The sequence below is a fragment of the Pinus tabuliformis genome, chromosome 9 (genome assembly GCF_031772625.1).
Source record: "Pinus tabuliformis cultivar Carrire ecotype Pingquan chromosome 9, CPIR1, whole genome shotgun sequence".
NCBI lineage: Eukaryota > Viridiplantae > Streptophyta > Pinopsida > Pinales > Pinaceae > Pinus > Pinus tabuliformis.
In genome coordinates this window covers 634,882,733-634,900,865 of record NC_142307.1, presented here as the reverse complement: position 1 = coordinate 634,900,865, position 18,133 = coordinate 634,882,733, and the positions used below count along the sequence as shown (strand labels likewise).

Sequence of the window (18,133 nt, the reverse complement as noted above, 5' to 3'; positions counted from 1 at the left end):
GTCCAACTGAAAACTTCCCCGAACGCCCGATGATCTCAAAATCAAGAATTTCATGCACAACTTAATTCAACGATTAACATAGAGAGAGAAAACGACAATAAAATTCAAATCTAGTGGAGATACTTGCCATTGTATTCGGAATTTAAACTACCATTCAAACCCTAGTAATCAAGCAATATCCCTGTGCTTAAACCACTCCTTAGAAAGCTACTATCAATGGCTGAAAAGAAAATCTATGCATGAAAATAAAACATCTTATAGCATTTCCATGAAGAGTAACACCAGCAGAAATTAACCTCAAAGTCTTTCTTTATTGCACATGAAAAACGATTACAAGAGAGCTTTCACTTAGCACACAACTCAAAGATCGAATGATCTCAACCACTGTTGATAATATCGGCGATATTCGGAAATATCGCGATATTTTCGGCAAAACGATATATCGCCGAGAAAATATCGCGATATTTTCTGTTTTGAAAATATCGCGATATTTTCAAAATATCGGCAAATATCGGAAAATATCGGCAAAATATCGTCTATATTTAAAAATTTGAAAAAATTATTTTTTATGCTTGCCGATATTTGCCGATATTTTGCCGATATTTTCGCCGATATTGCCGATAAGATATTTTCTGGACCCTCGCCGATATTTTGCCGATACCGATATTTTCAACACTGATCTCAACTGACAACTGACCTCCTATTTAAAGACAAATCTTCCAACGGCTAGTTTGAGTGATCCTTGTCAAAGCGATCTCGATTGTTGATGAAGATCAAAACTTCTTTTAATCTCATCCGTCAAAATTTTAAATATTGAGGAAATTTCGAAATTATCAATTAAATGCATTTTAATTAATTCAAAAATTAAATTTTTTGAATTAATTTCCTCAAATTTTTTACTTTGACTTAAACTTAGGGACCAAAGGCATAAAATTTAGCAAAATAATCAATTAACCTTAGTCCCTGGACCTTTTAAAATTTAATTTTTTAAAGGACCCTCGAATTTAGCCTTTGGAAAATTTTAAATTACCTAAGACCTAGGACTTATGAGGGGATAAATTATTTTTCTAACCCTCAAGACATTTTACATCATCATTTTTACATTTTTACCCTCAAATTTAGCCTTTGGAAAATTTTAAATTACCTAAGACTTAGGACTTATGAGGGGATAAATTATTTTTCTAGACCTCAAGACATTTTAAATCATCATTTTTACATTTTTACATCTCAAGGGGGGAAAACCCATTTTATATAGACCCTCACAGACTACCTAGTTCTGCGAGACAAATATAATCTAGCAGATCAAGTAACTTGTAATAAAATAACCTAACCAAATAGTTAGAATTATTCCCAAATCACTTTTACATAGACTCGATCTAGCACACTAGGACTCTCCTAACATTCTAATGACAAAATCCATTCTGGCTTTGGAGTAAGGCTGAAGGAAAACTCTGCCGATCATGGATCGGTGAGACAAAAAACCTTCCACAATGTAAATCGTCATCAAAAAATAGGTTTACCTAGGCAATTACATACACGACACAGATCTGCTGAGATTATTTACAATTTACACATGCAGAAAGGGTTTACAATATAACATGATCAGGCTGATGATGATAGTCGAATGGCAGGAACACATCGATTAGGCACTATCCCTTTTGCGAAAAAAGGGGGCGTACTGCTATGGGTAGTTGACACGTAGTGGTCAACACGTTGAAATGGCCGTTGTTGGGCTTCATGATCAGGATAGGTTGGATGGAGGTTCCAACTACGTCATCTAGAAGGCAAGGATGTCCTTCCTTCTAGATGAATATGGCCTAAAAGCCTATATTGATGCGGTAGTAGCAATTCCCGCAGATGTTAATCAACTAAAAGAGTACTGAAAGGAGATGGCACGGGCGAAGAGGTTGATCCTAATTGGAGTACAGGATCATATTGTCTCACATATGACAGGCAAAGATACTGCCAAAGAGATGTGGGAGAGTCTCTCCACCCTATACCAAGGAACTTCCGAGCAGTGGAAGATGTACTTAAAGGAGAAGCTAAAATGCATCAGGATGTAGAAGGGGGAAGGCATAGATCCCTTTCTCTCCAGGATTCAGGAGGTCTGAGACTAGTTGTTAGTTGTTGGGGCAACGCCTCAACCCACGGAGCTAGTGTGATTGGCACTCAACAGTGTCAGAGGAGTAGAAGGTATTCGTCAAAATTATCTTGGGCAGAGATACCCTTCCAAGGTAGGATAGATGTGGGTCGATTTGCAACAAGAGGAGTTGAGACGAGCTCTATTGAAGAGCTCCATCAGTGACAACAACAGCGGATCGAAGCAGATGAAGGAGGAGGAGAATGTGGCCCTTGCATTTAAGGGTTCCAGTCAGGGACAGAGGGAGCAGAGGAAGAAGAAGAAGGACATGTCAAAGGTCAAGTACTTCAGGTGTGGTGAGCTCGGTCACTACAATACCTAGTGTCGTCTTAGGAAGAAGGGCAAGGAGGCAAGATCAGTAGGAAGCTTCAACAGAGATCGATAGGTTGTACTCCAAGATGGAGGAAGACTTCGCCATGTTTGTTGATATACCTCCAGAAGTGAGGTGGGGTGACTTGGTGTTGTAGCCCCAAAGCGGTACAGATGGGCAAGATCCTTGAGGATTCCACCTCATGGATCATCACCTAGCTATGGGGTGCCACAATATTCAATAGCAGGATGGATCAATGACTGTTGATGCAGTCAGATACCAGAGTGACAGTTGCAGAGACTAGTAGCAGCTAGATGTTGAGGAGCACAATGCAGAGTTGCCAGCAGTGCAGGTGGCACAGTGCAGAGTCAGCAGCAGCGTAGAGTCTTTAGTATTCAGTGCAGAGGCTAGTAGTAGTCAGAGACTCGGGCGACAGATGCATTATACTGATCACAGTTGATTCAGTATTTTGGATGCTTCTCAATTGCAGCAGCAACAAATGATAGGGAGTTGCAGTCCAGATGTAGTGTTGGCAGCAGTTCAACAGGGTCAACAGCAGCACAAATGTAGTGTATATCAAATTTGCGCATTAGTTAGTGGGCAGTATGGCCAGACATCAGCAACATGACAGGAGATGATGCAGAGACAGGGTGCTACTACAACGGGTGTAGTAGCACTATAACACATTGCTCACTAATAGGGATTGTTAGTTTTTGTAGTATCAGATGTGTTCTAGCCACGAAATTTTGTGGAGAGGCTAGAATACATGAGATCTCCAAAACCCATAAATCGTTTCTGGAAATTACTCCTAGAAGCGGCTTAATTAGATTATTAACCAGTTTTTAAATATTTCCTAAGTCTAAACTTAGGGAATATGGTTAATTAATCAATATTAATTAAGTCAAGGCGAGAATCATCTAGAAACTCACATGGATCGATCTAAAGATAATCCTAGCCATCGACTAGGTTTTAATCTTGGCCATTGATGCTCCAACAAAAGATTATAAGAGGAGGTCAATGTGGCTATGGAGAATACACTTCCGCAGTTCAATTTCTTGGCAGATCGATTTCCAGAGTCGCAGCAGTTAGTTTTCGGAAGAAAGCTAGAGATCAAAGCAATGAAAGAGGGGTAGCGATAATGAAGTTAGAGGAAGATTTCCAAATCCGATGGGTGCATTTGCAGAGAGGCTAATGTTGGGACAGCATAGTAGCCTCTAGAGGAAATTTCGCTTCTGTTGGGGAAAAGCCGAGTTTCAGTGCCAAAGGCTGGATAGAGGTTCCATGGGCTAGGAGAAACATTTTCCCAGACAGCAGTAGACTAGACGGCTTGAGGAGAGGCTGATTTAGACTGAGCGCAAAAGGGACTGTGCTAGGGTGACGCATAGCCAGTGCAAAGGAAGTTTGGATGGCTCACTTGGTCTTGCAGTCAGAGCCCAAATTTTCCTGTGGGGTGAGGAAAATTCCTCACTAGATTCTTGCCAGTATTTTCTCTACAAGATTGCCAATATTCGACATCCAAATTGCACTAAGATTATTTCACTACTGCTTAATAATAAAACCCTTAGCTACTGCACCGGTTTTCCCAAGTTGGTTTTTTTGGGGACTTTTGTCCAAAAATAATTGTCTTATTTTTATGTGTAGAGAACTATAATTAAAACAAAACTTCACAAAAATTGAAGAAAGTACAAACCATCTACGAAAATTAATTAAAAGATCCATGTTTGCAATGTGGAGTTAAACATCCAATTGGATGGAGTGACTTTAACAATGGAGGTTCTATACTCTACAACCCAATATGAAATATAGTTGGGTCCAACTACTAACTTCTAAACATTTATGCTAGTAATCAATAACATAAGCTCACCAAATTATTGTGAATAAAGGAGACCATCATTTGACAATCATACCTATCACATTTGAAAGGAAAGGAGACTCATTTGCTATTATATGAAAAACATTAGTTTTAGAAATTTCAACAAGATAAAAGACTAGGGAGAATTTCGAAGACTAATACCTAGCAAGCGATCTAGAGCAGCTTAAACTTTGAACTTGTAAATGTACTTTTGTACCTATTACCCCTCATGTTAGCAGGGGCACATACATTTTTTTACTTCGCATTATCACCATTGTAACTGCAAGGTCATAAGTCAAAAGCCTTGTAAAAACCATGTGAGTCTTTGTATGTGGGTGTCCTAAGCCTTGTGATTGTTGGCCATGGTGGGTCCTTTTCAGTTACATTCCAAGTTCCTTTCATCCTAGATAGGATTTCATTACGAATCATGGTTTAGAGGAATTTCCCTTACGTAATGGTGATCACCAATGTATATGCTAGTCCAGCCACATCAAGGCACACCTATATCTTGCAACATGATTATGTTTGGCATTAGCCTTGGTGTGGTATTCCTCAACTAGTTCTCAGTATGATAGTCTCATAAATTTAGTGTTTCACATTTCCTGATGCTTGTGGTCTCGAAACTCAAAAAGTCAACTTAGTCTCCAAATGTTCAACAAAAAATCTAGATGTCATGCCATGTTGAAATTTTTCCAAAATGTGAAGGCATCATCAAGAAGATTGAATTCAAAAGGTGGCCCAATAGTATGTGGGAATTGTTACCTGCTAGATGTACCTAGCAAATAAAGGAAGGGAAGTATTAAGATTGGATAAGGCACGGATCAAATTTTCAAGTCCAGAAGTCTTGCAAGGCAATTTTGCCCCTTCTTATTTCTTCTTCTCCATTTTTCTCTATGCCATTTTTGTACCCCATGGTGGGGTTGTAAAAAATGTCACTATCATGAGGAACTTATGTAAAAGACTTATCCCCTTGGAACCTCGTTACTAAGGAAGTCACTCGAGAGCGTTTTTTCCACTTAATTAAATATTTTTGCTTTCTTAGCAATAAAAACTTAATTGAATTTTTTCACACACCCTCCAAAGATGGAGTACGTCTTAATAACTACGCTTTGACGGTGTTTTCTAAGTCTAATGTCAAAGTATATAACCATGTGTTTTTTTGTGAAGAATACAATAGTGAATTTATCGTTATTTGTCAAACAATAATTTTGAAGACAAATAAACTGCTAACAGTTAGAAGATAAAAATCTAGTAATTGCATTCAAGGAATTTTCACACCAACCTATCAAGAAGATGAGGACACCAATCCTCAATAAGAAACAACTTATAGTAATTGTAAGCTCGAACCTGAAGTCAGGCTTTAATGCACCATAACATGGACTTCAAATCAGGCTTAAATTTGGCCTTCAAAACAATAGACTTGGTCTTCAAACCAAGCCTAAACTAGATCTTCAAATAGTAAAACTCAACCCTGAAACTCAACCTTCAAACAATAGAACTAGTCCTTTGAAATTCGAGCTTCACAAGCACAAAACTCGGCCCTAAAATAAAAACTGCAAGTCAGCCTTAAGACAAGCCTAAAACTCATCATCTATAGGGACAAAATTTGGTCCTTAGGATAATCCTGAAGCTCGGCCTTCTCCTCACCAGAACACAGTCTACTCAGCCTCCAAAGAGACTTATACACGGTGCTAAAAAATAGAACTCAAACAAACCATAAACCACTGCCAAGAACATGGCTAGAAACCCTTCAAAAGATGTGTCAAAACCCTTCCACAAAAAGTTGCCTCAACTCGACTTTACTTCACTTCTTCTTGGTTCATGAGGTATGAACTTCGAACCTACTCCTTTCCTCTCTTAAACACATAATCGACTACTTGAGTCGAGTGGTTAGAAATGCTCCTTCTCATGCCTATTTAAAATGTGTTTTGACGTTGGGTTAGGGTTGACTTGTCCACTAACTAGGCCAACTGGTGCAACTAGAAGAATGTATAATGAATATTTGAAAATTCATTTCTCCTCAACCATGAGGAGTTAGAAAGTGTGCCATATATCATTAGAAAGGTCTCAAAATAAGATTTCCAACCATATATCCTATGCTCCCATTTGAGCTAGATAATTGGAGTAAAAAATCCTTCAAAGATAGGGTATCCAAATGGGGCTTGCTTGTATTTTGGTTGGGTCATCTTGACAAAATATTTCATATCTCCTCATTCGTATGGAATTAGATAAAATTCCATATACCATTAGAAAAGTCTGAGAATAGGCTATTTGACTATGTAATTTCTTCTTTCATTTGTGTTGATTTGGGGTAGCATCAGATGTGTTCTAGCCATGAAAATTGGTAAAGAGGCTAAAGCACATGAGATCTCCAAGACCTAGAAATGGTTTGGACAGATTGTACTCGATTTGGGAGATATTAAAACAATTAATATTTTTAATGGAGTTCCTAAATCTAAACTTAGGAAAAATAAAATATTAATGGGTATTAATATAAAACTGTGTTAGAAGGTTCCAAAAGTCATGTATCAAGCCAAATCTAATCTTCGTCGTTGCTTAGAGATTTAATCTCGGTTGTTGAAGGACCAACAAGAAAATTATAAGAAGAGGCTTGAGGGTCAGTTGAAAGACACACCAAAGTGATCAATCATTCATTTTGCTAGAACAGGGTTGCTAAGCAAAATTGAATAAGCGATCAGCGACAAGGGGCAATGAGTACGAGGCAGAGAGGCCAGTCCAATGCAGAAGCAGAGAGAGCGAGAGTAGCAGCTAGTCCAGGCTACGTAGAGCCTAACAGAGACAGCGCAGAGGCCAGAGGGACTGCGTCATCCACGCAATGGTTGCTGGAGTGACGCAGAGGGTCCTAGAGGTTGCGCAGTGCCTCAAAGGGCTAACGCAGAGGGTCCTAGGGCTGACGCAAGTCAACAGGAGGTTGACGCAGAGGCCAGAAGGGCCAACGCTGAGCTTCAGTTGTGTCGAAGAGGGTTTCGTGAGACAAGTTTTCTGAATATCTGTTTCTGAATATAGAGGTATTGTTGCCATGTATTTTTTCCTCTATCGGGTGAGCTGGTTAAGCACCCTGTTGTACTCAAAAAGATTGCATAATAATATAACCCTCAGAATAGTTGCACCGATTTTCCCACATTGGGTTTTTCTGGGGACATTTGTCAAAAAATAACGGTGTCACTTGTGTGCTTGTTTTCTTTCAGTTGATGATCTGTAGATGTTGCGACTATATTTTGTTTATTTTGGTATTTAAATGTTTTAAATAACTTATTCAAAATTTACAAGTAGAAGAAATAAACCAGCAGAATACAGATTAATTTTCTAAAAGATAGACTTAGAAAATTCAACATGGTATCAGAGCGTGGTTGCACATCACAAGAGAGATGAAGGCATCAGCTATGCAGAGCAATTGTAGCAGAATCAGTTGTCCCAAGTGACAGTAGTTGATCCTTGCAGAAGCAACAGAGGAAGGGTTAATGCAGAGGGACTACATCATCATTTTGGGCCAGAGAGAGGCCAGTGTAGAGGCTGAGGAGAGAGGCTCATGCAGAGAACAGGAGGGTTGACGCAGTGGCTAAAGGAGCTATTTTTTGTTGTAGCCGGGATTGCGTTGAGCCTAGAGGCGCAATCCTTCAATTGTTGGGGCGAAGGAAGCTGTGGGTAGTTTGCGGGAGCGAAGCTGGTGGGGTACTGTGGTCAGAACAGTACGTAACAGGGCAAGACCAAGGTAGAGGAAGTTGCTGCCGAGGCAGATTTCTAGCCAAGGAATCCGGATCAGTGTTGCAATTGCACAAACGATTGGAGAGGGGCAACTTTACGGTTGGCAGAAGGATTTCTACGAGGGAAATTGAGACTCAAAGGGAGTCCAGACCAGAACTTCTAGATGGGAAGTAGAGATACCCGGAGGAGTCGAATAGAGAACTTCGAGACAGGAAGTAGAGAGACTCAGCAAGAGTCGAATCGACAACTTCCAGGCAGGAAGTAGAAAGACTTGGAGGAGTCAACAGAGAATAGCAGAGAGATGGTCGTGAATAGGCTGAGAGATCAGGACAAGCTAGATGGAGCGACCAACTTTGTGGTCTGAAAGGCCAGGATCTTGTCCATTCTAGACAGACATCGTATCAAGGGCTTTTCTTTGAGAGTGATGGTTATCCCAGTTGACCCAATAGCTAATGAAAGGTATGAGGAGGAAATGGCTAAGGCAAAGTGTATCATCCTTGATAGGGTCAAGGATCATGTGGTCCCACACATTGCCGAGAAGGAAATGGCAAAGGAGATGTGGGACACTTTGAAGACATTGTACCAGCATACTTCCGTGCACAGGAAGATGCTCCTAGAGAATCAACTAAGGTCATACCAGCTACAGAAGGGAGAGCAGATAGATGTCTTCCTCAATCGGTTGAAAGAGATCTGTGACCAACTAACTTCCATAGGGACCACGCCGGATCAGGAGTTGATGGTGAGGACCGCACTTAACGCAGTCTCTGAGGAGTAGGAGACATTTGTCCAGAGCATACTGGGCAAGGCGAGTCTTCCAGATTGGGAAGAACTGTGAGGGGCTCTTCGTCAAGAAGAGATTAGATGCCTAACCAAGACGGGAAGTAGCAGCAAAGGGGTGAGGATCAAGAAGGAAGAGGAAGAGTATGCGGCTCTGTTATCTGCAAGAAAGTAGGAGAAGAGGAAGAAGAAGGACCTCTCCAAGGTCAAGTGCTTCCATTGTGGGGAACTGGGTCACTATGCGAACCAGTTTCTAAGGAAGAAGAGTAAGGGAGAGGCTTCTGACCCTAAGGCAATGCCAGTGAAGGTGGAGAAAGAAGTTGAGGAGGATGATGATTGTGCCATGAGTGCTCATGTGCCACTAGAGAAGGAGTGGGGAGACATCGAGTTGTAGTCAGGAGGACTACAGGCGATGAGGGGCAGGATCCTTGAGGTACCCAGCCTCTTGGATTATACCTTGCTACGGGAGCCCCGAGGAGAGAGTAGCAGGATTGGCGGATGTGGGTAGAGGCGGATGCGGATAGAGCGGCAGAGAGTGCTCCAATGCAGGAGTCCCTGAACAGCGCGAAGCTAGCAAGCTGCAACAGTGCGAGAGGCACGAGAGTGTTGCACCAGTGAAGGATGGCACAAAGAGGTGTGCAATGGTGCAAGATGCAAGGAGTTGTTGCAACAGGGCAGAGGTCAGGAAAGGGAGCACTTGTTAGCGACAGAGAGAGCTTCAACATCAGGAGTGTTTCTACCCTAACAAGGATGTGAGAACTTGGGTGGATCAGTTACTTACTTCTCAGTAACTGAGTTGCAGTGCAGTAACATGATGCAGCATGATGAGAAAGAGATGCAGTGCAGATGCAGTGGTGGGACGATGGACCAGCAACAGCACGGATGCAGAGGGAGTTGCCGTACGGATGCAACAATGGCAGTGGCAGGGCCATGGGCAACAATACAAGATGCAACAGTGCAGAGGATGTTGGGTGGGCAGGCCTAGCATCAGCACAGGTACCGGTGTCAAATAATCAGAGTGATGCTCAGTGAGGAGTATTACTATAGCATAGTCCTCGCTAAGAGAAAGTGTTGATTTGGGGTAGCATCGGATGTGCTCTAGCCATGAAAATTGGTGGAGAGGCTAAAGCAAATGAGATCTCCAAGACACAGAAATGGTTTGGACAGATTGTACCCGGTTTGGGAGATATTAAAATAATTAATATTTTTAATGGAGTTCCTAAGTCTAAACTTAGGAAAAATAAAATATTAATGGGTATTAATATAAAATTGGGTTAGAAGGTTCTAAAAGTCATGGATCAAGCCAAATCTAATCTTAGCCGTTGACTAGAGATTTAATCTCGGTCGTTGAAGGACCAACGAGAAAAGTATAAGAAGAGGCTTGAAGGTCAGTTGGAAGACACACCAAAGTGATCAGTGATTCATTTTGCTAGAACGGGGTTGCTAAGCAAAGTTGAATCAGTGATCAGCAGCGAGAGGCAGTGAGTACGAGGCATAGAGGCAAAGACAGTATTGAGAGACCAGCGCGGAAGCAGAAAGAGCGAGAGCAGTAGCCAGTCCAGGCTACGCAGAGCCCAGTAGAGACAATGCAGAGCCCAGAGGGACTGCGTCATCCATGCAGTAGTTGCTGGAGTGACGCAGAGGGTCCCAGAGGCTGTGCAGTGCCTCAGAGGGCTGACGCAAAGGGTCTTGGGGCTGACACAGAGGCTAGAAGGGCTAGCGCTAAGCTTTAGTTGTGCCGGAGAGGGTTTGGCGAGACAGGTTTTCTAAATACCTGTTTTCGAATATAGAGGTATTGTTGTAGTGTATTTTTCCTCTGTCGAGTGAGCCGGTTAGGCACCTTGTTGTACTCAAAAAGGCTGCATAATAATATAACCCTCATAATAGCTACATTGGTTTTCCGACATTGGGTTTTTCCAAGGACATTTGTCCAAAAATAACGGTGTCACTTGTGTGCTTGTTTTCTTTCAGTTGATGATCTGTAGATGTTGTGACTGTATTGTGTTTATTTCGGTATTTAAATGTTTTAAATAACTTGTTCAGAATTTACAAGCAGAAGAAATAAACCAGCAGAATACATATTAATTTTCTAACAGATAGACTTAGAAAATTCAACAATTTGGAGAACCTTTAACATCAATAACAACCATTTTCAAAAATGGAGTTTTTAGTAGTTGTCTTACGTGTAGTTCTTTTCTTTCTTGGAGCTATGGTATCATCAAACAAGCTTCTAAGGGAGATATAAGGATCAACTTTAAGAGTCACCGAAGAGAATCTATGTTGTCACTTGTAATTTATTCACTCCAAAATTTTAATGAAGCTTAATCTTCAAATAACAAGGAGGTTGACTCAAATCCTTCCCAACAACAACACTGGAAATGTTGCCTCAAAATCTAGCAGACCTTGTGCGACGCGTCATAAGGCAAGAGCCAGACCAATATGCAACAATGAGTTGTATTGCCACTATCACTTCAGCAATCCTCCTCCTGCTCTTTAGTTCAATTTCACCACACAGGAGTCTTCTCAATCTTCACCTAAAGGATATTCTAAGTCATTTGGCTCAATGTGATATGTATGTGAGGTTGTGCCAGGTACTTCTTAAATTGACAAAGGCACAATTCTATATGTAAAGGATAGCGCACCACAAAAAATCCTTCAAATATGCTTGATACCTAGGATTTCAACATGTAGTTCACATCAAAAAAGCCCCAATGTCTTCCTTCAAGAAGCCCTAGTTGAATTCGGCCATTGTCCTAGCCCTAGCCACTTGCCTTAAAGGGCCTAGGAAATTAAAGAAAAGATAAAAAAATTGATGAATTTTGACCACCTCAAGTATCCCCAGTGCTTTCCCCTACTTGTTTGATGGTCTTTATGGCTAAATTTAAGAAATAGCAAATATATGCATAGAGTAAGGGAGTAAACCCTAGTTTTCACTTTCATAACCCTGTCTTCTTAGGAGGGAAAAAATTAACTAGAAGAAAACTCTCTAAAAGGTCTTCTAAGGAATTCAAGGAAAATAGATTTAACATGCAATAATTAACCAAGATTTTTCGATAAAAATATGCATTTAGACAAGGTACAATAGAAAAAACCTAGCAAAAATTCAATAAACGAAAAAACATTAATAATGTGCAATTATACTCAATTTTTCCATGAAATTACCTTCTTTCAATCTGTCGAAAACTGTTTCACACTACTATAGTCTAACAATCTTATGTTTTTTGGAGATGTTTTGAAACTTTGGCATAAGCAGAGCTATATTTTTTTAGTTTATACCATGCCTCCTATGAAGTTAAAGGTCCCACTATTAATAGTTTCATATTAGTATGCAATACCTCCCCGTACTATAATGAAAATAATCCTTTTGTTTTCCAAAAAAATGAACAATAATTGAATTAAGACTTGTTGGAACCTTAAAACCTGTAAATATCAAAGGAAAGAGTGTCTACTCTAAGCTTATAATAAGAAAATGCATTCCTTCATGTACAAAAATATGAACAACTTAAAAAAAAACCTAGAAGTGATTTAAGATGTAATGTTGTTCTAATCTTGAATATACTACTTAGTAGCAAAGGTTGTGCTAGTGTTCCTTTTACCAATGATAAAAAAAATTAAAGATAAGACAACAGTAAGAAATAAGACCTTGCAATATCTCCAGTTGACTTGATGTGCAATTTACTGGATTTTGCTTGCAATAGTGCCAATGACCATTAGGATCCTCTGGTGTCAAAATATTGTAAATCTGAACAAATAAGAAAACAATTGATATTTCCTAGCATATACAGGGAATTAAATTCAAAATAGAAAAGAAGAATAAAGAAATTAAATTCAAAATAGAAAAGAGGAATAATGAAATTAAATTCAATCTACAAAAGAAGAATGATGAAAATACCTGCCAAGTATCATATGCTGCATTCAAGATGAATATGGACGTCTGTATATATGGCAATACATACTGTGGAAAGAAGCACTGCCATTCCATTCCAAAATGTGGTCATAAAAAAAGTGCTTCTTCCTCAATGATGCGGATAATTATGCCAAAAAAAATCATGAATAATTCTCACACCTGTGCTGGATCTGACTGTGAGGATATACAAGCCTTTGGCAAGTTCTTCACTACTCCCTGTTGTTTAATAACAAGATCAACAATGGACCCATGAAAGTAACAAGGAATGATCTATAAAAGAAGGACGTGTAAAAGTTCTTCAAGTTTTTTGTATGCTTTAACTTTGACTCAAAATGAATGCTAATTTATGTTAACATTACTAGTATGGAGAAGTGAAAACTACCTTTAAAACTCAAATTTGTCTACCAGCAAAAGGTGGGACACAATTCATGGATAATAGTCAATTTGGCAGACCAACAAAAAGTTATGCAAAGAATAAAAATCTAAACATCTAGTTGAGCAAGGTATATCTATAACTTATATATCTGGTCTATGAGTACATGAATTTTGCACAAATAAAAAACTTCAAAAAGCATGGGAAATTCCCTTCAATAGTGTTGATTTTCAGTAGCTTGGGAGGTACTCCAATACCTAGGGTTCTAGGTTTGGAGGTTGAAGCATCACAATAAAGCATTGTGGGCTTGGAACCCAAGATGTGGGTTTTTGCACCCAAGCATGTGGATTTAAATCCATGAGGTCTATTGTCACCTACTGCCTACACCTACCTACAGGTTAGTCAGAAAAGCCTTCAACACCACAAGGTGTGGTTAGTGGCAGGGAACTCAAAGAAGGGGTTGTCACACTATTCCCGACTCTCTCCATCTAAGCTATCTCCTAGATTAGCCAAGGGGGGGTGGTCACTAATGAAAAGTTAAGTTAAAAGTGACATGAGGTTCTAGGAGGAAAGTTAATTTGGATTACTTGTCAAAAATAACTTGTTTCCAATAATTAAGCAAGCATATAAATACGAAAATTTCAATGATATATTCAAAGTATAGACCAGTACATTCAAGTAAATAACAATAGCTTTCTCAAAAAATGAAATCAAGATACAGTGATAGAAAATTCAAATGTTAGACCAGAATAAGCATATGAACACCAATTGCAACTATAAAGGAAATGGTACTTTGGAAGAAAATGCCTCAGATAACAAGATACATCAATTACTCATGAGCATAATGATTATTAAAGCAATAACATGAAATAGAACTACACCAATGATCAATATTCTAAGTACAAGAAAATTAAATTGTTGCAAAAGTAAAGGACTCACAATACGTGCATCATAAATGTTTCTTGAAATTAAAAGAATGATATTTGCAAATGAAACTCAAAACACATCAAGATAGCAAAATGGGAAATTGCAAGTAAAGTAAAATGATGATGTAAATGTGCTCTCGATTGATTTTATTAGTTAAACTCTAAAAGAAAGATTTCAATTAAATTCCAATCCTCAGACCTCACCCTCGCCTGAAAATTCAAATCTCACGGTGAGGAGTCAATAGAGGTGGAGGGTTCCTAAATGTCTATACAAACAACTTAAGTTGGAGGTTAATTTTGAATGAGGCTTTGGACGCTTGTAAAATGCAACTAATTTAATATGTCTACTATGGCATGCAAGTAAATTTGCAAAAGTTAAGTAAATGATAGAAATTGTCTTAAACACGAGATTGCATACACATGTAGAATTTGTGAAAAATATTTTCTTCGCCTTATGATGGTTTTGTGATTTACTCAAAAGCAAATAAAACTTGAGAGATGCCTTGCATGTAAGTAAATAACAATGCTTGTGACTAAGTGAACTCAAGATTTATTAACTTTGCAAAAGAAATGGACTTGAATTTGCAATATGAAATTAAAATGACTTATAGAAAATTAAGTTAATTAACATGTGAAGAGTAGATTGTTCAAAGTAAAGTGTTTGTAGCTCAAATCAATATATAAAATGGAGAATGCAAAATCTTAAGTTGAATTGTATCAAACTTATTTGAACAAAAAAAAATGTGATGAGGTTGCGTAAATTTTAAGCATACAATAAAAATGGAAAACGAGAAGATGCAAAAGTTAATTCACCCACATGTTTCTCTCCCTAAATGGAGAGAAGGGATGTCATGGGTAAAACCCAAGCTCCCACAAGGAAAATAGATCTTTTATTAGCATTTTACAATGCGTATAATGCCCCTTCATGGGCTGCCCAAAAGATAGAAGAGCCAATTACAAAATAGGATTCTATAGGAACCAAGATCTCCTTCCAAGAAATGGCAACCACAATGGCCAAAAACAACTCTTAAAATCTAAAAATTACAAGTACACAAAGGCCCACGGCCAAGCTAATTTTCTGCTATCCAAGATTTCCCACGACCTCCCTAAATTTGATCCTCAAGTGCTTTTGGGGTCCTACAATAAATAGTTAGAGTTTCAAACTCTAGCTTCCTCAATCCTGTCAACACAAAAGGTGAGCATAGTCCATAAATAGATTTGAATTTTCTACAAAACCCACACTCAAACTTAGTGTAAAACAAAGAGTAAAGTTAGCAAATATAATCTACAAATATTCTACAAAGTTTAGACTAAGGAATTGGAGCGAAACTCCAATTCTTGCATAATTTTCAACATGCTTTTCAATAGCAAAATAAAATCATTATTAGCACAAGAAATCAAGACAAATGAGTTTAATTTAAATTGGATTTTGAAACACAAGATAAAATCCAAAGATCCATGCAGCACAAAATCATAAGACGAGGCCTTGGGAGACAAAAAATGTGTGTTTTTCAATGAACTTGCTCAAGAGTGGGATGATTCCTCCAAGAATTTCCCCTCATGCTTGAGGCTTAATCCAAAAGATGTCTCGACACAACTTCAAATAAACATTAGATCCACATGGGTTAAAAGAAATACAATGATAAAGAGATCTTAGAGATTTATTGGAAAATCAACTAAAACTCTATCTAGAGCAAACTCTCAAAACCAAATGCCAATGTGAGATAGTTGCACATTAACAAATCTCTAAAAGCATAATGGAAACTAATGAACACAATAGCATAAGTAGAAAATGAAACACAATGATCAAGATATTATCTTGCTCAAGAAGAACAACACCTCATATGTGAAACCCGAAAGTCTTTATTGCAATAGAACATAAGTGTACATAAGAGCAGCAATTCCCCAAGCACAATAGCTCGTTTTCAATTGATACAAATGAGAGTTCAAGGCTCTATTATATAGAACTATGGGAGCCAATCCCAATGTAGGAGAGATTCAAAAGTGGCATGAGGTGACAATCCCAAAAATAAATTCAAATTTGTTAAATGGAGCTCCAACACCAAGTGTAAAAATCGAATTCTGGCAAGTGGACATCGTTTTCTTCTTCCCTTATGTGCCAAATTCGAATTTTATGATGGAATGACAATTGTATATGGGTGGTAACCCATGTGGGGACAATTCTCCACAAAATCTCCACCAAATATTCTCCCAAATCCTCCCAAATGTGCATTAACTTCACAAATTCGAATTTCCAAGCAGCTTTCTCATTTAATGCTAGAAATTCGATTTTATTTGAGCACATGTCATTTCCTTGATTTTAGGAGTCTACATCACCTTGGGACTTCACTTTAACTCCTCCATAATTTTCCACTCATTTCCACAACATTTAGCATGTGTGGATATTTATTTTTCTCTATTTATTTAATTTATGGCTTAATTAATTGCCATATTTCCCATTAAACTTAAGAAAAGTGGGTTTTGAGAATTCAAAACACATTTTTAACTCTTCAAAGTGTGTTATAGTAGAAAGTTGAGGGTGAGGTGCAAATTTCATTACTCATACCACATACAAATTCTCTAGACATCACTTATAACATTACAAATACAATTTTATTAGCAATTTCCACAGTACGGAAACTTTAAAAAATTAAAAAATAACTACCTAGACCTAACCAAATTCCGTGAAATTTTTTGTGTGATCTAGTATGGTAATATACATCGACTCTAGACACTAAGATGTGTTAGGGGCTCAACCTAAAAACCGTCACCCCGACTTTAGGGTAAAAAGTGAGTGAAAAAAACCCAAAAAATTATTCGCTTCTGAAAAAGAAAGGATAATTAACCAAATAAAAAAAACACACCAATGTGTATTCGTTTGTTGATCGAGTCCCAACATCCTAGGCCTATTACAAACTCAAAACTCATCATTGTTAGTATCACATATTACAATTCCCCGCAAGGTGTGGAATCTGGGTACAAGAAATATGATGAGAAAATAGAAGTAGAGTTAAAAAACTATGTTGACTGATGATATCTAATGTTACAAGTGTCCTTTGGATCATCCTTGGACATGGAGTCTTCATATAATCATCAGGTGCCACTCCAGTGGTCAACAAGGCCCACTAGACTTGGACATGGAGTCTTCATATAATCATCAGGTGCCACTCCAGTAGTCAACAAGGCCCACTAGACATGTGATGGATGGAAATGATAGAGGATGTCGAGACGAATCCAACGCATCAAGAATCATCAAATTCCGAGTTATCTATGAGGAGATATGAATTTTTGAATGTAGAGTGTGGGCTTGTAGCATGAGATTCATGTAGGCTTGAGTTGTACAAGCCACATGATAGGTTGGCAACACACATTAGAGGCATTCGATAGAGCCCTTCAACTGTGTATAAATAGAAGGTGAGGTGAGATCATTCTAAGACATCCATTTTTTGCAGCACAAAGGCAAGCGAACGAGCGGAGAAAGGGACTCTTTGGGGAGAAAAGGCATCTTTGTTTTCGGTCACAGGCGAGGGCTACTTCAGCGAAGGAAGAAGGGACGTTAGGTGCTCTCCCAAGACTATTTTGGAGTGCTAGATAACCAGCAACAAGGCCGCATAGGAGAGGTTCTGGGTTGTTTGGTGGCTGGTATATGGATGTTTGTCCCTCGGATTGAAGCCACAGGTTTGTACAAACCTCTGAACAAGGGCCAAGCTCTTTTTCAGAGGTTGTAGAGGAGCTGTAAGGGTGAATAAGGGTTGGAGATTAGCCCTACAACCAACGTACTACAGCATCAAGCCAAGGGAACAAGGTTGCAGGTGTTTGAAGTATTTAGGAGTTGATTGATGGGGCTAACAGTGAGTTGTTAGATGTCCTAACCAGGCAAACAAAGTAACAGAAATTTATACCAATCCTAGAGAAGCTAAAGGTATGTCAATTTCTCCATGTTTGCTAGGTGTTGGATCCTATTATTTGGATCAGTTTGCATGGGATTTGTTTGTAGCATGTAGAAGTCAAGTGGAAGAACTGACTTGGGTGGTTAAAAGCCCTAACTAGGAGCAGATTCTACAATGGGTTATTGGTGTTTCGTATTGGACACTTGGTGTTAGTTTATGTAGCATCGGATGT

The 18,133-nt window shown here is 38.8% G+C and overlaps 1 protein-coding gene across 4 annotated transcripts in view; it reads right to left on the bottom strand.

Annotated features, from left to right (window-relative positions):
• LOC149150231 (pectin acetylesterase 3-like) overlaps positions 1 to 18,133 on the bottom strand; it is a 277,487-nt gene that overhangs the window by 106,213 nt on the left and 153,141 nt on the right. For all 4 annotated transcript variants that reach the window (XM_089445799.1, XM_089445798.1, XM_089445796.1 and 1 more), the window contains exons 9-11: positions 12,872 to 12,928; positions 12,698 to 12,775; positions 12,448 to 12,547 (exon numbers count right to left, since the gene is read on the bottom strand). In XM_089445799.1, coding sequence (XP_089301925.1) covers positions 12,448 to 12,547; positions 12,698 to 12,775; positions 12,872 to 12,928 — 235 coding nt within the window. The remainder of the gene's footprint in view (positions 1 to 12,447; positions 12,548 to 12,697; positions 12,776 to 12,871; positions 12,929 to 18,133) is intronic.